Consider the following 24,286-nt stretch of genomic DNA (forward strand, 5'->3'; position numbering starts at 1 on the left):
ATTTGAGTTCTGCAGGAAGTAGACTCCAAGATAGAACATAGCACATAGGGTGCTTACTAAGAGGTGTCTTTTGGATTCGCATCTATGGAAGGAAGCTGGTGATGGCAGAGAGGAAGCAAACCTGCACTGTAGGCCCAACAATGGCCTCAGCAGACCCCACAGAGAGAGAGAGATCTGGAGTTAGAATGACCCTTCAGAATTGTCCCGAGTTGGGCTGAGATGGTCAAGCCTTTATACCCCTTCTTTGGTCAGACACTGTGGGCTGCCTCAGAAAACTTTGTGATCCTGAGGGATGCCACTGTGTACCCGGACCAAAGGGGCTAAGAGCTGAAGCCAGCTTGCCTGCAGTGCTCTCAGCTCAGCAGCGGGGCCCAAAAGTCCTTTATTGAAATGGGAGGGGCGCCTGGGTGGCTCAGTCAGGTAAACGCCAGACTTCAGCTTAGGTCATGATCTCACAACTTGTGAGTTGGAGCCTCACATCAGGCTCTGTGCTGACAGCTCAGAGCCTGAATCCTGCTTCAGATTCTGTGTCTCCCTCTCTCTCTCTGTCCCTCCCATGCTCTTTCGAAAATAAACAGACATTAAAAAATTAAAAAAGAAAAAAAAAGAAATGGGAAATGGGCTGACTTATCACAGTAGCCACCACAGGCACCATCTTTTGACCCTAAAAGTTATCACTTAAAAGTAAAGAATTGAGCACTTAATGTTGCTCTTCCTATATGAATTCTATTTCAGAGTAACCAAAGAGCCACGGTTGATGAAGGTAAGCTCTATACAGAAGGATCCAATTGATACATTAAAAGAAATTCTGGGATTAGTCAATCATGGTTTTGCAACACCAATGCAATTTTGTTTCAGATGATGAACATCGATGGCCGAAACCATAAAGTAAAAGGCTGATGGAGAATTTTATTGTGGAACATTCAGGCTGCCTCCACCCGAACCCACTGATCAAACTGAATACCACTAAGTCTTGGATGGTATGTACCTCTTGTAACACGAAGTATACAGCACCATCTACAAGCATTCCTTTTTTCAAAAAAACCTTTGTCCTGGAATCTAATGAAGTTTTTAGAGCCAACTCATGATTTATAGCTAAGTTACACTTCTTCTAACAAGAGAAGCAGGCTAAGTGACAACATGAAGGAGCAACCAGACACCTGAGAAGAATGTATGGCATTCAACAGTAAAAGTGACTTGGTTTCTTCAGCAAGTCAGAATGTTCTAAATTAAAGCAGGGTTGAGACAAATCCCACGTGCGATGTGTGCATCTAGTTTGGATCTAGATTTAAAACAAACCAAATATAGAAAGGCGTATTTTTGAGATAACTGAGGAAATCAGGATATGGACTGGCACTAGAGGCCATTGAAGAATTGCTATGAATTTTGTTTAGTGCGAAAGTGGCGTTGCGGTTCTTTTTTTTAGAGAAGTGTCCATATTTTCAGAGCGCACTGAAGAATATAGGGTAAAGTGATAAGAGGTTTGCTCTAAAACGCTTACAGAAATGAAAAAAAATATACATATAAAGCAGGTATGGCAAAGTCTTGATAATTTTTGAATGTGAATAATAAGTATCTGGGGATTTATTATATCACTCTCTGTACTTTTGTGTATTTGAAACAAAATTCTTAAGATACCAAAAACAAAAAGGACAAACGCAAAGAACCCAGTGGTAGGAAAATGATGCTCAATGGATATAAACAAGCATTTATAGAAAAGGAGATTCAAATGTACAATAAACATTTGAGAAGATATTCAGCACCACCAGTAACTGGGGAAATGCAAATTAAAATATTAAAGAGATATTATTTTTTATTCAAAAGATTGGAAGGAGTTAAAAGAGCAGGATCAGATATATAGTGCCTGGAGCGCTGCAAAATAGCTGACTTGCTGGGAGGGCAAATTGCTTCCATCTAACAGTATTTATTAAAGTCAACCACGCACATGCCATTAGACAGTAATATTCTGTAGAAATTATAGTACCAGAAATTAATGATCTATAGATGAGGGTGTCTGAGGCAGCATTTTTTGTGTAGTCAAAAAAAAAATCAAAAACAACCCGAGTTATCCTAGAGGACTGGTCAAATAAATTATAGTTCCTCCATACCAGGGAATTTATTATAGTTTTTTTAATTAAAAATATTTTGGGGGCGCCTGGGTGGCTCAGATGGTTAAGCATCCGACTTCAGCTCAGGTTATGATCTCACAGTTTGTGGGTTGGAGCCCTGTGTAGGCTCTGTGCAGACAGCTCAGAGCCTGGAGCCTGCTTCAGATTCTGTGTCACATGCCCTCTCTTTCTGCCCCTCCTCCGCCTTTGCTGTGTCTCTCAAAAATAAACATTAAAAAAGTTTTTTTCTATAAGCAAATAGTGTGTGTGTAGTAGTACAAAAATTAGAAAATACAAATAAGAAAAGTAAGAAACAAATTTAGAGTTCTAGATCTGGAGATACGGTGGAATACATCATTTCAAGTGTTTTCCATTGTGTGTGTATATGCATGCATATGTATTACGTATGTATGAATATATATGCATATATGTCCTTGTTTTTCCAATAAGATACCACATTACGCAATATGTTGTAACTTGTTTCTTTAATTCCTTCATGTATGTTTTCCACATCAATAAATATTCATCTATAAACATGGCCTTTAAGATCTCCACAGTATTCCATTTCATGGGCACTCCATAAATTAACCAATCCCGTGTTTTGGAGCATTTAAATGCATTCCTTTTTTTTTTTTTTTTAATAAACAGCCTTCCCCCCCCCCCACCCCCCACACACTTGCAAGGCTTTGAAGATGATTTGCCAATTGCGTTCCAGAAGTTTCTGGGTGCTTCTGGAGGCACTGGAGCCAGAGGAGTCAGAATGCTTTTCCATCACGCGAGCCTGCTATCTTCCCAGATAGCAAAGCTGCAGTCTTTAGAACTTGTAAGACTTGTCTTATCCTGCCCGTTAGTCATGCAGCCTAACTGGGACTCTGTTCCAGAAATCCCTACACCCTCTCCCTACTCTTGCCTCATCCCCGCCCCTCCCCGCGCACCCGCCCCCCTCCCCTCTGCGCTTTCCCGCTCGGCGGCCTGGCCTATGGCAAACGCCAAGAATTAATTAGGGGCGGGGATCAAGGAGCGGCTGTCAGGAGGTCGCCATATTTCTGTACGGCCCTGAGGCCGCCCCGGGACGGCAGTCTCTGGGTCGGGAGAGGTGCTGACAGGGCGGGGCCGCCGCTCTGCTCGGCCGGCCTCACCCCTCCCGCTCGGGACAGGTGGCTGGAGCGCGCCCCGCCCCCGCCAGCTGTGGGTGGGAGCCAGGGAGGGCCAGCCCCGGACGGCTGCCGCCAGCTGCGAGGGAGAGTGAGTGAGGGCCAGTCCGGGACGGCCGGGCGAGGAGTCCGGCAGCAGTAAACGAGTATCGTGGCGGCCAAAAAAATGCTCCTGTACCGAGGGGCCCCCGCGGGCCCTGGCGCGCCGGGCAGCGGGCTGGCCCGGCCGGGCAGCGGCCCGCAGGCCTTTGGGATCCGCCTGAGCACGGTAGGTCGGGGGCCCGAGGGGGCGGACGCGCGCGCGCGGGCCCCGGGGCTGCGGGGGGCGCGCGGGGAGGGCCAGGCGGGCCGAGGCCTCACGCTGGACGGGACCTTCTCTCGCCCCCAGATGAGCCCCCGCTACCTACAGAGCAACTCCAGCAGCCACACGCGACCCTTCAGTGCCATCGCGGAGCTGCTAGGTGAGTGGCGAGGGCGGGCCTGGCCGCGATCGCCCGAGGCAGCGGTGCCAACGTGGTGCCGCGGTCGCGAGAGGAATGCGCAGAGCTGCGCGGGGCGGGCCGGGACTGGGGTGGGGGCGTCGCGACCGGCCCCGACTCCGCAGGCGGAGGAGGGGGACGGCCCTCGCCGGGCGGGGGAGAAGAGGAAACAAGGTGTGCCCGAAGAGTTAGGACTCCCGTGTGCGTTTTCTTTCTGGTTCGTGATGTTCCGGGCACTTTAGGATAGCTTAGTTAATAATCAAAAGGTGATGCATAAAAATACAGGGCCCCGAGGCAGCTGGGCTCCGCAGGGACTGGCAACCGACGGAGGGCGCCAAGTTAGCAGAGAGACTTTGCGGAGGACCCGGTAGGGTCCTGAGGAAAGGTCTGGAAAACGGAGTTCTTCAACTGTTGGGACCAGGGAGTCTGGGAATGATGGGACATCCCTTAGGAGATGACACGAGTGCATTTGGCTCCCTGCGACTGCGGAGGGCTGGGTCCGTGGTCCACGAGCGCCCTCACACCGCTGGAATGAATACTGAGCACTTAACCTCTCGCTCCACCAGTGTTTGCTTTTAAAGCGTTTTCAGTTGATCCCTTGAAGCCAAGTACATCAGCTTTTGCAGTAGTGTGCTAAATACTGTGTGGAAAGCAAGAAAGGCATTCCCGGACCAAAGGCAGCACACAGAGCACATTGTAAATGTTTCAGAAATTAAAAGAAGGGGAGACGTTTATGGGACAAGGTAGCGTGGAACAAAATCTTGAAAGTGGTTTCAAAGCTCGCCAGATGAGCCCCAAGTCTACTTAAGCAATTGCTGTGACCATGCAGTGTGAATTGTCTTGAGCAAGAAGTCAGTGGGCAGCAGGAGGGTCAGGAGAGTTATTTGGAAGGGTGACAGAGAACTTTAAGGATTAGTTTGGCCATAACAAGAATGGTTACATTATGTATGATTGTTCTTTTGAAGGAAGGGGGCGGGGGAGGAAGTGATATTGACACACTCTGAATCCTAGAGAATAGGGACTCTATCTTTAAAGGTCTTGCACCATGCTTTAGGCGAAGTTCTGTATAGTGGAATGAGATCTCTGTGCATGTAACGTACAAAAAAGAAAAAAGAGAAAAGTAGCTATTTACATAGGGGGAAATAGGAGACAGAGGTGTGTTATTCCCTCATGGTGGCACTGTGCAAAACCATACATGCCTATGCTGTATTATGCCCCCAAATTTACAGGTGTGTGTCCTGTTTGTAATTTTGAATATACTGTATTATTTTTCTCCTAAACATTCAATTAAAGAACCCAAGCCTGGCCTAAGATGTCTCCGATGAGTGCAACTATGTATGTGTATTCTATACACAGACACATGTGCCTGCACGCATATATACAAAACCTCAGATTTTAAACACCAAATCACAACTCTTTGTGCTAATATCGATACTAGGAAAAAGAGGAGAGCAAAGTGTTAACTGGGAACCCAAAGCTTTCATTTTAGGTGTTCTTTCAATAGGGTTTTCTCCTCCGCTTACGCATTAATTTTCTAGTGAATCATTCATGCAGTGAATATTTATTGAGCACACACTGTGGGCAAGGCCACCATGGTAGGTACAAAAATGAGGGCAACACAGACTCTCTTTTCTATTAGGGGGAGATAAAACACGTCCAGAAGGTTTATGCTTTGTATAACAGCAAAACAGAAAGTGGTACATCAGCAGTGATCCACGTCTTGAGTGCTGGGGGAGTTCAGGGGAAGGAGGGACGCCTTCCAGCTCACCAGGAAGAGGAGGGTTAGGAAAGGCTTTGTAGAGGAGGTGACATTCGAGCTGAGATTTGAAGGATCGGGACATGTGGATATGAATGTGGGGAGGGGAGGGCGTTCCGGGCAAAAGGAACAACTGTGTGAACAAAGGCATGAAGAATACTGAGTAGTTGAGTTTAATTAGAGCAGGGAGTTTACAAGTAGTCAAAACCGTCAGTCCTTAGTCCTTAGAAAGCTGATAAAGAGCTTTCACAAATAACTTTGTAGCTTTACCCTCTGAAGTCAACAGCCATATTATAAAATAATACTAGTACTGTCATTATCACCCTTATTATCCTCGTCCTGCAGATAAAGATACAGTGGCTCAAAGAATTTAAGGGTCTTTTCCAGGGTTGCAGGTCTAGTAAGTGGCAGATCCAGGACTCAAGCCCAAGTCTTTTTGCTCCAAGTACCAAGTAGGTAATGAGGTTAGAAAAGGTGGCCTTGGACCAGCGTGTGACTGGGAGGCCCAGGTAATTGGGCCTTTTAGTCTGGAGTTTTCTGAGCAGGAGAAAGTCATGAGCAGAGCTGTGCTGCAGAAGAGTTAATCTTGTATCCGGGTAAAAGATGGCTTGGAGAAGAGAGAGACGTGTCCTTGGGAGACTAGTTAGGAGGTTAATGTGATAATCCAGATGAGGGGAAATACACTCTGTAAACTAAGAAACTGACAGTGGCACCAGAATTGGAAGATGGGGGAGAGCTTGGAGATGCATGGAGTAAGAGAGAGCAAGAGACAAACCAGGATTTTTGAATTTCAAACTTGTAGTCATTTGGATGCTGGTGCTATATATGTGTATGTGTTTCTGTGTGTATATATACAGTAAAACCTTACTTCGAGAGCATAATTCATTCCGGGAACATGCTTGTAATCCAGGCACTCCTATATCAGAGTGAATTTCAAGAACCATTGGCTTGGTTGTGATCATGCGATGTTTGGCAGTACGTACTACTTGTATTGCAAGACATCACTCATTTATCAAGTTAAAATTGATTAGAAATGTTTGTTTGTCTTGCGAACACTCAAAGAACAAGTTACTTGCAATCCAAGGTTTTACCGCATATGGAACAGAGGAAGAATGGGCTTGTGTTGGTAGGTAATGACCTTAATTTTAGACAAGAATGCTTTTAGATACATGCAGGATGTATGTAGGGCAGCAGCATGGCCCTGGCGACTTTGCAGAAATCCACATAGGTCATCCTCCTGGAACAGGAGCGGATGGGAGGCTTGTGAAGTGCGACCCCCAAAGTCCCCTCCCACTTGCCATCTTATCTGTCCCAGGGAGGCTGTCATGGGACAGTGTCTCATTGCTTCCCAGGCTCTGATGAGATAATACGAGGCTTCATTCAGATAGAATGCCTTTTTTTTTTTTTTTTCTTTTTTAAGAAGACCAGGGGTCGGGTGGACCAGGTTAAGGGATAAGATAGATTTCCGTAGGATCTGGTTTCTTACGCTCTCGCCTTGGTGGGGGTAAGGAGAGGTAGAGATAGAGTTTCCCTCCCACTTAGGGTAGCATGGGCCAGATTAGGAGATAAGACTCCTTGGGATTTGCTAGCACATGAGATTGTCTGGGTCATGTTGGGGGCTAAGACATCCCAGGGGCTGGTAGGGCCACTCTTGCCTGAGTGGCGGGGAGGGGGAGAAGAACAGGGGTTCTCTCACTGTCCTCCCTGTGCATTGGCTGGGGGGTGGGGAGGGGGACGGCTAGGACAGCCCGTGCTATGTGTTGATAAAGTTTTGGAAGGTGAGACAGCAAGAGGTCAGATTGAAACCAGCCACCAGACTGGTGCTATATTCTTATAAGATCATTTGCTGAGGCTGACCATACTATTATAATGTCATTTGTTGAGACCAAGGGAAGGCCACTTCAAACCAAAAATAAGGGTAAGCTGTGCTGCCTGCTTCCTGCCCCTGTCTTGTTCTCTGCTGCTGGAGCTGACCCTGGCCTCGTGTGCGCCCCTTCCTTCCCACTGGACTCCAGCGGCCTCTAGCCAAGGAGATAAAACATCTAGCCGTTCCCGGCAGCTACCATATAACCCCTGAAGTGCCTGTGTTAAAACTCTTTGGTGTGTCTCTGTAAAGCAAAGTATCTACTAAAGTTTGGGCAGAACGCTCAGTAAAACAGGGAAGGAGTCGAAGTGATTTTGTGAGAAGCCGGCGCTGATTCATTGAATGCGCTGTTCCAAACTTGGAATTGATAGGTGTGACATGTCTGAACTGCTAATGTTCATGAAATGTTAAGAAAACTTCCTCCTGTGTTCAGAGTTTGCAAAATAGAAATGATGCTCAGTTGGTTGACAAGGTAAAGGTAACCATCTCCTTGATCCTGGCTCTTTGCCAGCAAGAGTGACCGGTAAGTCCCAGAACAATTCAGGGCCCGCTTGCCAAGTGGTTTCTTGAAACAGTGTGGGCAGCTTCACAATGCTGAATCCTTCTGTCATTTAAGGAAAAAACTGCTGCCTCTTCCACAAAGTAAAATCTATATTTCTGGTAAAGCCTCTTTTGCACGTCAAACTTCCAATTCCTGCCAAAGGTTGGCCCACTTGATTTACCACATGACACAAGGCTTTGGCCCCACCTAGTCCTTAAAGATTGACTGTGTCAGACCTCTTAACTCCCTGCCGGGGCTTTTGGTGATGGCTTACAGCTGTTAAGACTTTTTTTGGGTTATAATCAGTGAAGGTTTTATCAATGGCACAGGCAACGCCATTATGGCCCTTGAAATTAATCTGCGTCTTGTTTTATTTGATGGCCATGACACACATCTAAGCGGTTGTAACTGAAACTGTTAATTATATAATAAAAATTGATATTTTGAATATGAGTAATCTTTCTCTTGCTTGTAAGGGATGTTCCCAGTGGAGAAACGCCATGATTTGAATGGTGGTAGTGGGACAGGTATACAGCCAGGTCCCCTCCGGTCTCTCTCAGCCTAGCCATGTGGTATCTAAGGTAGTATAGGATGCCAGGGAGAGCGAAGGGGGATGGAAGGGAAAGTCTCTGTCTTGATCAAAGAGCTAGTAGGGACAGCAGTGCTTAAGGAGCCCGTCTGACAGATTGTACACACTGCCCTCCCACTCAGGCCAGTGAGCCCTAATGAGATTTTGCAGTACATGTGTCAGTGACTGACAGTTATGTAAACTGGTGCCTGTGGTAGAAAGAAGTGGCTCTTAGGGGCGCCTGGGTGGCTCAGTCATTTAAGCGTCCGACTCTTGATTTTGGCTCAGGTCATCATCTCACAGTTTGTGAGTTCGAGCACCACGTCAGGCTCTGCTCTGGCAGCACGAAGCCTGCTTGGGATTCTCTCTCTCTCTCTCTCTCTCTCTCTCAAAATAAATTAATAAACATTAACAATTTTTTAAAAAGGAAAGAAGTGGCCTCTAGACATTGACACCACCTGTGGTTATAGACATTGGACACGTGTTAGAGTATGGCTATATCTGATGTCTCCAGATATGTCTTAAATGAGTAGCCCATTATGAAGACCTATCTCGGGAGGAATAGCAAAACTTTCCATATAATTTCTTTTTCTGCTTAAATTCTCTTTTCTCTATTTGATGAGGGTTGGTCAGCTTCACCTTTACAACTATTTACAGAGTGCTTAAGCAGAACCACTCTTTTCTAAGTATGCTTGTTACCCTCACTGGGATCTAGCCCCGGGCTATTAAATGTTTTAATTTGAACTTCTCTTTTAATGCCTCTTAGGTGGTAAACAGGGATGGTGTTAATATCTGTCTTCTTTAACAGAGGAGGTGATGTCAAAAAGTAGAAAATAAAATGTTCACAAATGCACTATACTGTGTATAGCATGCATCTATGTACGAAAATTGCGCATTCAGCTGTTCTGCACAGCCACCCTTTGCTGTCTCTGTTCATGAGCAATAAGGTGGCTAAAAGGCAGGAAAGAAGTAATAAGAGGAAAATAGAGCAAAATGCTTTGTATATAGGAGTTATTTTTCCCACAGACCCGGAAATGTGAAGGGAGAAAGAAAGATTGCAGCCCAGTCTTTATAAGAAATCTGGAAATCAACTTCCTAACCCCATCTGCTGCCGTGTCTCTCGTTCCCTGTAACTTAGCAAGCGCCCTACCGTTAGGGCTCCCCAGCCACCTTTGGGGACATCCACATGAAAGGAATAAAGGATAGTTTTGTTGCCCTGGGGCACTGAACTAGAGATTTTAATGAAGTACTAGAAAAAGGTATCTAATATCACAGATTTCTACCTTTTGCAGATAATGCTGTAGATCCAGATGTATCCGCCAGGACGGTCTTTATAGATGTCGAGGAGGTCAAGAACAAATCTTGTTTGACCTTTACTGACGATGGATGTGGGATGACACCTCATAAACTACACCGAATGCTCAGGTAAGCACGTCTTCATTCTTTTTCTCTTGTCTTGAGTTCGTGAACTCTGTTTAAGGCTTCAGGATTAAAAAAAATTTTTTTTTAGTTTCCCTTTATTCATTCAATAAATATTTATTGAGCATATATTATGTGCCAGGGCACTGGTGATGAAGTAGACACTGTTCTTGCCCTCACAGAACTGACAGTTTATGGACAGTAGTAGAATTTAACAAGGTAAAGGAGCAGGGGGTAAGGGAGGAAAGTTCAGGCAGAGAACAGCAAATAAAAAGACCTGAAACGTCTTCACGGGTCTGAGACCTCCTCCAATTTATATTAACCTGAACTCACTCTTAGATCAGAGGTATTAGACTTGGGATGATGTGTGGATTCGAACCATGAACGTGCCTGGGTATAATCAAGCCCATGAAAGATAACTGGAAGGCATTTGTACACATAATCTTTGGAGGTTTTGTAGTAGAATTGCAAAATTGGGGAATTTCCTTTTCTGACTGCTGTAGCTGGTGCTAGAGATTTCTGTTGCCACTCTCTGTTCATTTAGTTACTTAAAAAGGTTTGTAGCTGAGAATGTGAGTTTGTACTTGATTATCTTCACATATCACTCAGTGAAAGATGAGTGTTTCCTCAACTCCTTCCTTCTCTCTTCTTTTTTTAGCAGATGAGGTTAATTACTCTCCATGTGGCTTCCTGAACTAGTGTTGAAGCATGAGTAACAATGGAAGAGGGGTTCTGTGGAGGAGGGAAAGGGCTCTGAACTATAAAAATGGAAAATATTCACTTGGTTTTAGTTCTCTTCAAAGGTATTCTAATTCTGTAACCCTATTTATAGGAAATCCCTTTGATCAAAGAAAAGAAATTAAATTTGGGCATTAACCAACTAATATGTTATATTTTACCACTCAGCAGTCTGTGTGCCTTGTGTCTCAGACCCTCATAATTAATTAGAAGAATAGTCAAGGAAAGCTTCCAGAAGTGAGATAAAGATGTGGCCAGTATGTTGGTGAGGGCATGGAGCTGGCCCTCTCTTTTAATTTTTAACTCCTAAAGTTAATATTTTATGTGAAGAAAAATACAGTGTTAGATGGGATGGAACCAAAACATTTCTGATTATGTACGTATTTGCTTTTTTTTCTAAAATCACATATTTTCTTTTTTTTTTTAAGCTTATTTATTTATTTTGAGAGAGATAGAAACAGTGTGAGCAGGGGAGGGGCAGAGAGAGAGAGGGAGAGAGAGAAAGCCCAAGTAGGCTTTGCACTGCCAGCTGTGGAGCCCGATGTAGGGCTCAAACCCACGATCCATGAGATCACAACCTGAACCAAAGCCAAGAGTCGGGCGCTTAACCGACTAAGCCACCCTGGCACCCCAGAAAATCACATTTTTTCTTTTTTAAAAAATTATTTTTTTATATTTAAAATTAAAAAAATTAATGTTTCTTTTTGAGAGAGAGACAGAATATGAACAGGAAAGGGGCAGAGAGAGAGGGAGACATAGAATCTGAAGCGGGCTCCAGGCTCTGTCAGCACAGAGCTCCACCCAGGGGTCAGACTCACAAACTGAGAGGTCATGACCTGAGCCTAAGTCAGACACTTAACCCACTGAGCCACCCAGGTGCCCCCGCATATTTTTTTAATAATTCCTTCCCACCACACTTTATCCCAGTGACATGGGTGTCAAAGGGCGGACCCAGCAAATCTTACCACCTTCCATTTTGTCTGTGGAACCACATCTGTGAAAGTTGGTGCTTAGAGTTACAAGGCAAGAGAAGCGGAGAGGATGGTTTCGAAGTAATTGCAACAATTTTTGTTCTAGGTTCATGCAACCAATTTTTACTGAGCACCTATGTGAAAGTCACTGGAGATAAAGTGGTGAACCAAATAGACGTGATCCTTGCTCTCAAGGGGCTGACAGTCTAGTGAGAACGCTAGAAAAGAATTGACTAGTGATAACAACTAAATAGGTTATCTCACCTAGCGGTAAGTGCTGTGAAGAAAGAATACAGTTTCTTTCTTTTTTTTTTTTTAAATGTTTTATTTATTTCTAGGAGAGAGAGAGACAGCGTGAGCAGGGGAGGGTCAGAGAGAGAGGGAGTCACAGACTGAAACAGGCTCCAGGCTCTGAGCCGGCAGTCAGCACAGAGCCCGACGCGGGGCTCGAAGCCACGAACCGCGAGATCATGACCTGAGCGAAAGTCGGACGCTTAACCGACTAAGCCACCCAGGCGCCCCGAAAGAATACAGTTTCTATGAGAATATATGATGGAGGGATCTGACCTAGTCTAGGCCATCAAAAAAGGATACCCTGAAGACCTGGCATTTGAGTTGAAATATGAAGGATGAGTGTCATCCATTCATAATTCTGTTCCATCCCCAAGGAACAAAAGAGCAAAACAGGCAGAAACTTATTTAATGATAGCATTTTTGGCATTATCACACCAGATATGTTTCCCACTAATCTGAGTTGGGCAATTGTTCTTCATACTTAAAAAATTAATCTTAGGGGATTTTAGTGAGTCCTGGATTAACGTATACTGTATGTACCAGATTTTATTTGTGGTCGTATCTCAAAACAAACTTGAATGACCTAGAAGGTCCCATTTATTTAAAAGTTCATGTAGTCCAATACATGGATTCCACTTAACCAATATTTCATTATAAATAATTGAGCTTTAGAGGCAGCTTTGGAAGATATTAAGAATGTTCATTTTTCTCGATTTGGTTAGGGACATATTTTGTATAATCATAGAGGTAATTTTACAAAAATGATCAAGCCCACTGAAATTCTATTTGACCTATAACATTTGTAATATTCCTATACACATTTTTCAACTCTTCATCCCACCCTTCCTATTTCCAGGCTAATAAAATAGTTCTGTAACTGCAGCAACAGTTTATCCCATAAATACAGAATCCCAGTGAAAATCAAATTAAGAAGGAAAAGCCCATCATTAAATCCCTTTAAAGTCCACGGTGAATTCTCTTTAGCTTCTGGGGATAGTGTGAACCAGCTAGGCTGTATGTTCAGCTACCTTTTTCAGCAAGGTAGAGAACTTCTTTCAGAGGTCAAGGATTAAACACAGCCACAGATCCATGGATTAAAGGTATTTGCCACCTCTGCTCAGAAGTGCATTTCCTAGTAGGTCTGTTCTTCTAACAGAATAGCCAAAGAATAACACTGTGCATAGCAGCCTTCTATTCTTTTCTCTTACCTATTACATCACCAGTATGTCTAAAAACAGCAGTGCCTGCCTTTGTATGTCCAGGGATTTGCCGAGGTTTGTTTCATTGGTCAGAGTCTCAATTGAAATTTCTCTCTTCAGATTCTAGAGTCTTGACATTTTAAGGAACTCAGGAGCAAACTGCTGTCTTCCCGTATTCCACTCAAAAAGCTGATATCCAAACCCCCTCCACGTGTAAACACTGCTGTGCCTCGCGTGAAAGGGTAGAACAGGACTTACTTAAGGAAGCTACCTGTCTAAGCCAAGAGATGTCTGGAAAATCAGCCATACCAAACGATATAAAATTCAGCCCTGCGATTCTGTTCTTTGTCGTGAGTGCTTTTCTACTCAGTAGTTATTTGATCGGTATCTGGCATTCATTCTGAAAATTTCAGTTAAATAGAATACCTAACGTGGGAATGTAAATGGAATAAAGGAACACATGGGACAGGTTAAGTGGAATATAACAGTAAAAGCAACAACAAAATCCTGAGCTTCTTATTTTTCTTATCCTTTTCCATGTCTGGTCTGGACCTTGGGCTATTACTTACCTTCTCTACCTTATGTAGTCATTTTGGTCTCCAAACTAAGTAACAGGAGGAGGATTTATACTTTACAAAGGGAAAAAGAGATGATAGATGGCAGAAGAGGCAGGAATGGCTGGGAAATTAAGGGGATTGAGTATAGTCTCTCTGTTTTTACCACTTTCCCTTAACCACCGATTTGAAGCTTTTGTGGCATTAGAGATGGTTTAAGTCCAGATGACCATATAGATTCACTTTGTGTGGTAGGTAAGATTACTGTTTATGAGAAGAGCCCTGAGTTTTAGGTATGACATTCGACCTAAAGCTGAGGTAGAGGATAGCACAGGATGGTTCTCAGAAGGACTTCTAGAGTTAAAGTTAAGGTTTGAACCCTACTTGATAACTTAAAATATATTGCACAGTGCATAATTTAATCCTCCTAACGACGCCATCTTTTCTAGGCCATTCTTACGCAAGAGGGTTAGGAATGCCTGAATTTTACCAGCGTCTGTATGTTTTATTTCCTGGCATACTAAGGCCCATGACTGCAGAAACTCAATGATCTTTTGGTGTCTTCAAAGGAACTGCTGCCCTAGAACTTACCTTTTTCTGTGGTTAGGTTTATTTGTAGAATATACAGAGCTCCTATGAAGTGTCCACGCTCGAGGGACGTGATGGTATTATTGTGTAACACTTTGAAAGAGAAAATTAAAAGGTAGTCCCTCTTTCTTAGGAAGTAAGCACAAACCACAGCCTGCAGGAAGTGGAAACTAGGCACCTCAACCCTGCGCAAAAGAGTAAGAGCCAAGGCGAACCTGCTCACCCGTGGCAGACAGTGTCTACTTTATTGAAGTTGGAGAAACAGCTAATCTGTAATATATGAAATCCTTCCTTAGACTGTAAACCATGAAGGCAAGAAACATGTCTTTTTTTTTTTTTTATGAACAATTGTGTCTCCAGTGCTTAGTACAATGCCCAGCACATAGTAGGTACTCAGTAAATATTTGCTAAATGAACGGTAGCGTCTAACATTGTAAACTTAGTCTATCTGGAGAGGAGCAATCCTTAAAATTAGTTTTATTTGTGGTGAGAGAAGACGTACGAAGAAACCAATGGTCATTTTCTAGGTTTCGTGTCTTTAATTATTTTTTTGTTTTTGTTATTTTGTCGTGTGTTTTGAATGGAGAATATAAGAAAGGGAAAGGAACTGGCTGCAGAGATTGTTGAGGTGACTCAGTGAAAGGCCCTTAATAAAACAAGAGAGACTTTATACTGCAGCTATTTGCTGATATTCAGCGACAGAACTACCTATTTTTATCCCTTGGCCACATTCCAGTGACCTGTCCCAGCAGATGGAGCAGAGGGTAAGAATTGGAAGGGTTATCCTTTGGGTGGAGAGTTGAAATTGTTAAGATATGTAACCTCTGACTTACAGATCTCTAGAGGGTGGTGTAACCAGGTTAGGGGATGCCTAGTCTAGTACTTCTGACCAGTGCCACTATCTGTTACTTTTGTTACCATCTATAGGGGGTACTCTGAGATAACCCCCCTTTCCACTTTACCCTAACTTTACTATTAGCAACCAGAACCACATTATCTAGACAAGAAAAGCAGCTGCCCATGGCCTTAATCCAGTTCTCGGTTACCTTTACATTTGTAAAGTGTGACTCCAGTGTAGTGGAGGTGTCTGTGTACACAGAAACCACACAGGAGAATCAGTGCTATTCCCTCAGAGTAATTTCCCAGCTTTTCCACTTAATAGTTTTGCCCACAAGTAAGTACCAAAAGGAAGAAAGCAGGAGTGGCCTTTTCTAAGTGTTTTGTGTTTGTAAGCCATTCTGTCACCTATCTTAGGATGTTTTTTTACCTTTCTGATTTCTCTCTTTTTTCTGATTGCTGTTTTCTTGTGCAATTACAGCTTTGGCTTTACAGATAAAGTAATAAAGAAGAGCCAGTGTCCTATCGGGGTCTTTGGTAATGGTTTCAAGTCAGGCTCCATGCGACTAGGAAAGGACGCTCTTGTCTTCACCAAGAATGGGGGTACTCTCACTGTTGGACTCCTATCACAGACCTATCTGGAATGTGTCCAGGCGCAGGCAGTTATTGTACCAATTGTTCCATTCAACCAGCAAAACAATATCCTTTCTGGAAATGGAGAATGTCAGTTAAAAATGAGTCTGATCTATTATGATAGAAACCTCTTTTCTTCAACCTCAAATCTAGCTGTCAACAGTTTTCACATTTCTTTTTTTTATGCTTATTTATTTACTTTGTGGGGGGAGGGAGAGCGTGCGCACGGGGGAGGGGCAGAGAGAATCCCAAGCAGGCGCTGCACTGTCACCATGGCCGCCATGAGGTCATGACATAGGCCGAAACCAAGAGTAGGAGAGAAAGAAAACTTTTGTGGGTGCCTGGGTGGCTTAGGAGTTAGGCTTAGTTAGGCTAAGCCACCCAGGCACCCACAAAAGTTTTCTTATTTAAAGGGATATCCAAGTGTCTTAAATTTAACTGGAATTCCACCCTATTAGGTACTTTTAAAATAATGGTACCCTTGATAGAAGCCCTGAAACGTTTTTATTGTATTAAAATTTCCATTGTTTTGAGATTTGGTTTAAATAATCTCTTCCCCCAACCCCCACCACTCACCACTCTCTGGGTAAAGTTCCCATGGCCTTCTCTGTTTTTCCCCTAAGGGTAGCTATATTTGCATCACACTCCTAGAAACTATTAGCTTATCTGATTGCAGAATGGCTCATTTCCCTACATCTAGATAAGCTGGGTTGTTTTTTTTTTTTTTATAGGACAACTGGTTGTTTTGATCCAAGCAGTATGGCCATAAAGTTTGAACTTCTTACTCCGTGAGAGTCTAAAAATTCAGCCTTTGATCTGTGTCTTAAATAGTCTTTGTTTACATTATATCTTTGAAGGTGCAGTCTGCAGCAGTAACTGATTGGGGTTTGTCTCTACAACCTTTCTCCATGTTCCCCCCTTTCCTTCCTTCTGTAGCAGTAATGCCGGTGCTTTTCGTGTTTTTCCGTCTGTCCATATTTTGTCTAAACATGCAACCCCAAAGGCAGATCTTCTGAATTGGAATTGATAACCTCTAGTAAGAATATTTCTATTATAAAGAGGCTTTACTATGTTAATGTTATTTTTTTTACAATGTTAATGTTATTTTAATCTGCATTGAAAATGTTTGAGAGAGCTAACAGAGGATGTGGTGTTTCCCAATTAAAAAGAAGATATTCTTAAGATATTAACTTTTCTTTGACTATATTTGGTTTTACAAAAAATGATTATCACCGAGGATTCCTTGCCCAGCCTAGAAGCCATCTTGAACTATTCCATTTTCAACAGTGAAAATGATCTGCTGTCCCAGTTTGATGCCATCCCAGGCAAAAAAGGCACTCGTGTTCTCATTTGGAACATCCGCAGGTATAGTATTTGCAGCAAAGGTAGTATGATGAAGACAAGAAAGTCTTCTTTAGAGAAGCAGATTAGATACATTTTGACACATATTTGCATGCCATTGCATATTTTGCATTTACTTCCTTGGAAGTTTCTGATTGTGATTCTTTTTTTTTTTTAAATTTTTGTTAATGTTTTATTTATTTCTGAGAGAGAGACAGTGTGAACAGGGGAGGGTCAGAGAGAGAGGGAGGTACAGAATCTGAAACAGGCTCGAGGTTCTGAGCTGGCTGTTAGCACAGAGCCCAACGCGGGCCACGGGGCTCCAACCCAGGAACCGTGAGATCAGGACCTGAGCTGAAGTGGGACGCTTAACCGCTTAACCGACTGAGCCACCCAGGCGCCTCGTGATAGTGACTCTTAATGGGTAAAATATGGAGCTTGGTAAAGGGGAGCCGTGCATGTCCTGAGGCTATTGCCACAAATAAATCAAAGCAGTTCCGCATTATTCCAAGATCTGGAGGATCCATTATAATTATTTTATCTTCATGGGCATTGTTTTGAGATAGGATAATGATAGTTATTTTACATATTTGACAATTGAAATTAAGTATGAGAAAGAGAAGTTAGAATAATAAAGCACAATGTGATCTTTAAAAATGAGGACCTTTTATTTGTGCTTTCAGAGTAGCTGGATTAGAAGTAATGAAAATCTTTGAAGCAGATAAATTGGACCTATAATGGGGCTGGCTTCAGGTCATGTGTTCAGAGCTAAAACAACCATTTAGAAATACTCTAGGATACGTCACCATCTGTTTAATCTGGCCATGTCAAGTGGAAGACATTTAAGTGTCCACAAAAAATCTAGCAACCCTTTATATAAAACGGATGTGATCCTGGTATCTGTAATAGAACAGGCTATCAGATGTATTCATTCTTCCTTTTCTTCTTAGGTCAAGTCTTTTGCCTCATTTCTTAGCTGGGTAAAACTATATAAAACCTATGCTAGTTTATATAGACAGCTTTCAATTAAAAAGAAAAACGTAAGGAGATTTTTTACATATTGGTAATTTAGATCTTCCTGCGTCCTACTGGGGAAACCCCTAGTGATGACATTTATATTATAAAGGATCATTTTCCTGAGGTGTTCCTAGTGATTTAAACATATTAAGCAGACTTGTTTCTTTGTTCATTCTCAGTCATATGGTATTAGGTGTTACGTGAATAAAAGATTCCATGACCAAATAACTGTGGAGAAGGCTGGCCTCCCCAAAGTTTACTGTGTCGCTTTATTGCAGGGCTTCTCAGAGCCTTTAATATGCTAATGCTATTTCAGTTTGCATTGGAAATGTTTTTTTTTTTTAATGTTTTTTATTTATTTCTAGGAGAGAGAGAGAGAGAGAGAGAGAGCGTGAGCAGGGGAGGGTCAGAGAGAGGGAGTCACAGACTCTGAAACAGGCTCCCAGGCTCTGAGCTGGCAGTCAGCACAGAGCCCGACGCGGGGCTCGAACCCACGAACCGCGAGATCATGACCTAAGCGAAAGTCGGACGCTTAACCGACTAAGCCATCCAGGCGCCCCGCATTGGAAATGTTTAAGAGAGCTGTATAGTATGTGGCATTTCCCAATTAAAAAAAAAAAAAAAAAAAAAAACTTTCTCCAAACCTCTTTTCCTTTTTTTTTAAAAATTAATGTTTATTTTTGAGAGAGAGAGACAGAGGACAAGTGGGGGCAGGACAGAGAGAGAGAGAGGGAGAGACAGAATCTGAAGCAGGCTCCAGGCTCCAAGCTGTCAGCACAGAGCCCAATGCTGGGCTAAAACCCATGAACCACGAGATCATGACCTGAGCCTAAGTCGGATGCTTAACTGACTGAACCAGAAGGCACCCCCAGACCTCTTTTCCTTGAATGGTGAATGATGAGGGAGGGAGGGAGGACAGGGAACCTCCCAAGAGTATGTGTTATAGTGGGGTGAGGTAGCAAGGATCAGGAATATCCTGGAAAATCCAGAATATACTATTACAATGAGGTGGGCTTAGTACATACCATAGAGGCTCTGGTCCAGCCCTGAAGAAGGAGCTACGTTTTCAGCATAGCAGCTCTGAGCTTGAGGAGCCTGAAGTATGAGAGGGGGGTATCACTAGGGCCTGAGGTGGCTCTGAGAACCAGGAATTGTTTCTCAATTTTATTTGGTCACACAACCCTTACTACTTTAAAGAACCCTTTCTTATTTAAGAGTATTTGGGGGGAACTAATGTTCCACTGAACAAACTTTGGAAACTATTGTTCTGATAATAGATGTTTTCTCTATAACCCATCATATGTTTTGAGTTTTTTCTAGGAACAAAGATGGGTCTTGCCTTTTTACCCTGGCAGTTATTAGTAGTACAGTCCAGGGTTTTGGAATGGATCAAAGCTAAGTAGCCCAAAAAGGATTATGAGAAGAACTATCCATATGAAAGGAATATGAATATTGTTATATTTAAGTGATAATTCCATAAATGATATTCTAGAGGACTAGCAGATATATGCTATTGCTTTAGCAACCTTTTTCCCCCTCTAAGAAATAGGATTAGATCTTGGGAAATCTTGGTATTTCATTAATCCTTATACTATTGCTGAAATTAGAAGAGGTGGGTTTTGATTCATTCATCTATTACCTCAGGTGGGGAAGATGACATTGAATGACGTACCCAGCAACACCCAGAAAGCTGTGATATTTTAAGACCCCACTGTTAGGGTAGCTGACATCCATTTGATTTATGAGATCACAGACATTCCCACCTTCCCTTTTTTTTTTTTTTCTTTCCTTCTGTACTTGGCATCGCCACTTCTATGAAACACAGTGAATTTGTTTAAACTGGGACTACCTCTCAAAATTGTGTGATCTCCAAAGCAAGTAACTTGTAGTTCCTTTGCACTGGTAGGGAAAGAACTGGGTATCTGAGTTGGGGCTTATATTGTTTCTTTTCTCCCTGGTTCCTAGTGCATTTTTGTCCTTTGGAGCCAGTATTTGTTAGATTGGTACTTGTCTCTTTTACCCAGAAATAAAGATGGAAAGTCTGAGTTGGACTTTGATACAGATCAGTATGACATCCTGGTATCAGATTTTGGCACAGAAGACAAAGAAACTGGCGGTGTTACCTGTGAGCTGCCAGAAACAGAGTATTCTTTACGGGTGAGTAAGAGTGGTTTTTCTTCAGCAATGAGAGGTAAGATTCTTGTAACATGAAAACATGATAGAACAGTCTCTCACTGTAATTATGTAAAGACGACGACCTCTTAGCCCTGTGCTAGGATTTCTTTATCCTATTCCTTTAACTAATAGACTCAGTAGCACTTTAGTATGGTAGTTGACGTAAATAAGGTATAGAAACTAAGCCAACTCTTTACCCAGAATAGACCTCAGCCACTAGCCGTGTTTTATGAGGGTGTCAGTAGAATTGGCAATGTCATATAATAATTGTCCCTTCGCTGTTCCATAGGCATTTTGTGGTATTCTGTATATGAAGCCACGAATGAAAATTTTTCTGCGTCAAAAGAAGGTGACTACCCAGATGATTGCCAAGAGCCTCGCCAATGTAGGATATGACTTGTATAAACCTACCTTCACAGTATCCTTACAGCTGCATGAAGTTGACCTCTTCATTTCAGGATTAGATTTCTAAGTTGGCATAGAAGGGCTTTCCTTTTCCAATTAAAAATGTGTTCTAGTACTAACCCTTTTACAGCATATTCTTTAAGAAGGTGATTCTTCCTTTTTTATTTTTAGAAGGTATTTCTTAAACGCCAATCTATATACCAGTTTTATTAGAGACCGCCTGGAAATTATTAAAATCATATAGCATCCTGAGATTTTGGAGATTGTGGAAATCTCTTTTTTCATAAGAAATATTTATTTTTTTCATATTTATTTTCGAGAGAGAGTGAGGGACAGAGTGTGAGTGGGGGAGGGGCAGAGAAAGAGGGAGACACAGAATCTGAAGCAGGCTCTAGGCTCTGAGCTGTCAGAACGGAGCCCGATGCGGGGCTCGAAGTCACGAACTGTGGGATCGTGACCTGAGCCAAAACCAAGAGTCGGACACTTAACCAGCTGAGCCACCCAGGCGCCCCTGGAGATCATTTTTTGAATCAGTAACAAAAGTAAATTTTCCCTCACTTGGACATGAAGATTTCTCAGTATTTGTTTTTACGAAATTTTCAGTTTCTCTGTCTCCCCTTTGTCTCTCTCACTCTCTTATCTTGGTTTTTTAAATGAAATAGAACTTGCTAAAAACACATTGTTCACTTGTTCCCATGAAATATATTACAACAGGACTGTTCATTGTCCTTTACCTTTAAAAATGATTTTGTTCTTCATGCTTTTGCTTTCGCTGTGCTTTGTATGATTAACAGGACTTCCTTTATTGCTTATATAGTTGACTCTTGAACAGTGCGGGGGTTCGCAGCACTTAATCCTTTCATAGTTGAAATTCTGAGTATAACTTTTGACTCCCCCAAAACCTAATCACCGACAGCCTTCTGTTGATGGGAAGCCCTACTGATAACATAAAAAGTTAATGTATTTTGTATGATACTATATATTGTATTCTTACAGTGTAGTACCTAGCTTTTTTCTTTTGTGTGTTTTGGTACTTCTGGGCTACACAGCTCATTTTTGTCTGTGAGTTTTTAAAAATCGTCACAAACCTCAAAAAATGTTTCCAGTATATTTATTGGAAAAAATCCGTGTATGAGTGGACCGGTGCAGGTTCAAACCCGTGTTGTTCAAGCATCAACTATGATTGTGTGGATTTGTGTTGTACTAGCTATGCCTCTTATCTTACCTAGCAGCCCGTTGAGCAACAAGCAAGGGTTAAGATATGTCTGATGATTATTTATGAGGTTTTAAACCACTGATGGTATTTGGGTGTATTTTCTTATACTTTCCTCCATGCACATATTTATATGTATGTATTTTTAGATAATGCTTGTTATTATATTCTAACACTTTCTAATGTTACCAAATATTTTTCAAGGACATAATTTTAAGAGGTGGATAATAGAACATGTGACTATACCAACATTTATTTAGTCATTCCCTTAGTGTCAGACACTTAAATTATTTATATTTTTCTGTCATTATAACTAATGGATAAGTCTCATAAACCTTTAGGGGCTTTCATGTTTCTCTAGGATAAATTTCTGGAAAGAGAATGATTTGGTCAAAGATTAAGAGTATTTTTAAAGCTCTTGCTACAGGCTTTTAAAAATGTCCTCTGGAAAGGTTATACCAATTTATATCCAATGGTATTTGAAACTTTTTTGCTGTAACACAGTGCAAAAAGTTGTCTGCCAAATCCCCTGGTGTTCATCTCCTTAATGATTTTCCTCTCAGAATAAGCAGGTGAAAATAACTTTTGGGTTCTCTTGCAAGAGTGATAACCAGTTTGGAGTAATGATGTATCATAACAACCGCCTCATAAAGTCTTTTGAGAAGGTGGGATGCCAAGTGAAGGTAAGCGGTTAATGTTTCTTTGTCATAGAAGGCTGAAAAGAGGACGATGGGGATTTAAAATTTGCAAAGGACGATAGACTCACTCACTAATGGCTTTTACCCATCTTACGATGGTTGTTAAATCTGATCCCGGAAGTCTGTTACCGGTGAGCTGTCTTGTGTTGAAAAGCCCCTTCTCCTTCTCATTCTTCACAGCTGTTAATCCCGGAACTTTACCGAATGCATTTTCTAGGTAGCTGTTAAGAAGAGAGAGAATTAGAACACTAGTGGCTTTGCCACGTGTATCAGCTTATTAGTGCTTTAAGGCAGCTCTGTTTTCTTGGGGAGACAACAAGGCCTAGTAGAGGTGCATAAAATTTAGTGCTTGAGGACCAGGATTTGAGTTCTGGCTTTTCCACGTAAAAGCTATATAGCTGTACAAGCTTCATTAAATTGTTTAATTTTCACTGAGGCTCGTTTTCCTTCCCTGTAAAATAGAGACAACAGTAAATAATTTTGCCTGCTCTGCCTGCTCCACAGCTTAAAGGGTTGAGAGATGGGATAAAACCTGTGAAAATACTCTATAAGCTGAACTCTACAAATATTACCATCGTCCTTAATGTTTTAATGGCAATTTAAAGTAGTAATATCCATAAGTATCCCATTCGTTCCTGTTGCACAACTAAGATTGCTAAAACACAAAACATGATAAGCTACTTTGTACTATGCAGTAGGACAAAGTTCTGTACGATCCAGGGTAACTAGTTTACAGCCTATGCTGCTTTTTATTATTATATCATCTTTATATGTACAACTCATATTTATATGCTAGTCTAATTACACCTTGACTTCTTGAATCCAGAAATCTCTTGTATCAGCTTGTAATTAATAATGATTGCAAGTCTGACTGCCTTTAGTAATTGTTTGGTAGCCTACCTAATGTAAAAATTATTTATTTACATAGCATCCTTAAAATCATTGTTTTTCAGATAAAGTTTGGTTTCCATTCCCTAGAGCAGTAGTATATAACCTTGATTTTTTTTTTTTAGCATTGTCATTCTTTGGTCAAAGGAAATCCTGTGGCAATCCCATAATATAAAACAGATGAAGGTAGAAGTAATGTGGGTGAAGCAAAGATGGCCACTAATCCCTGGAAAATCCCAGAGAATCTATGGATCATGTGGAAATCTCTGCCTTAGAATTTGTCAGAGGTTCCAGTTGGATTTAAAATTTGCAGTCTATTGAAGTGCATTTTGAGTATCTAGATGTTACTGTACTTTCCTTGCCTTTGAACATTATGTAACCTTTCTATTGCTGTTTAAAATCAAAAGGAGATGCCTCATACAGTCAACAATAATGTAAGTGTTGAAATTAATATTTTTCTTCTAAGCCAACTCATGGAGAAGGTGTGGGAGTTATTGGAGTCATTGAGTGCAATTTCTTAAAACCTGCCTACAACAAACAAGACTTTGAGTACACCAAGGAGTACCGGTGAGTCACTCCCAACCTGAGGTGTTTCTGATAGTTTATTCAGGTATGATTCTGTTCTCTGAAACCTCTAAAATCATCTCTGAAAACCAGCCAGATAAGTTAACTTGAGAATTCTTTCCAGCTGCTTTTCCAAGATTAGAGATAAAGTGTTTATTCTGGGAGAGAGAAAGAGAGAGACAGAGCACAGGGGAGGGGAGGAGAGGGGCAGAGAGAGATGAAGAGAGAATACCAAGCAGCCTCCACCCTGTCAGTGCAGAGCCCGATGTGGGGCTCCATCTC

At 42.0% G+C, this 24,286-nt stretch overlaps 1 protein-coding gene across 3 annotated transcripts in view; it reads left to right on the forward strand.

Annotated features, from left to right (window-relative positions):
- The first annotated feature begins 3,191 nt into the window (after positions 1-3,191).
- Positions 3,192-24,286, forward strand: part of MORC4 (MORC family CW-type zinc finger 4) — a 54,475-nt gene continuing 33,380 nt past the window's right edge. For all 3 annotated transcript variants that reach the window (XM_039233501.1, XM_039233503.1, XM_039233502.1), the window contains exons 1-9: positions 3,192-3,530; positions 3,651-3,723; positions 9,763-9,895; positions 15,552-15,769; positions 16,921-17,068; positions 20,086-20,218; positions 20,526-20,654; positions 22,418-22,537; positions 23,907-24,007. In XM_039233501.1, the coding sequence (XP_039089432.1) occupies positions 3,429-3,530; positions 3,651-3,723; positions 9,763-9,895; positions 15,552-15,769; positions 16,921-17,068; positions 20,086-20,218; positions 20,526-20,654; positions 22,418-22,537; positions 23,907-24,007 (1,157 nt within the window). In that variant the 5' untranslated portion in view covers positions 3,192-3,428. The remainder of the gene's footprint in view (positions 3,531-3,650; positions 3,724-9,762; positions 9,896-15,551; positions 15,770-16,920; positions 17,069-20,085; positions 20,219-20,525; positions 20,655-22,417; positions 22,538-23,906; positions 24,008-24,286) is intronic.

Source organism: Hyaena hyaena, unplaced genomic scaffold (genome assembly GCF_003009895.1).
Source record: "Hyaena hyaena isolate Hyena2069 unplaced genomic scaffold, ASM300989v1 scaffold_77, whole genome shotgun sequence".
Lineage (NCBI taxonomy): Eukaryota > Metazoa > Chordata > Mammalia > Carnivora > Hyaenidae > Hyaena > Hyaena hyaena.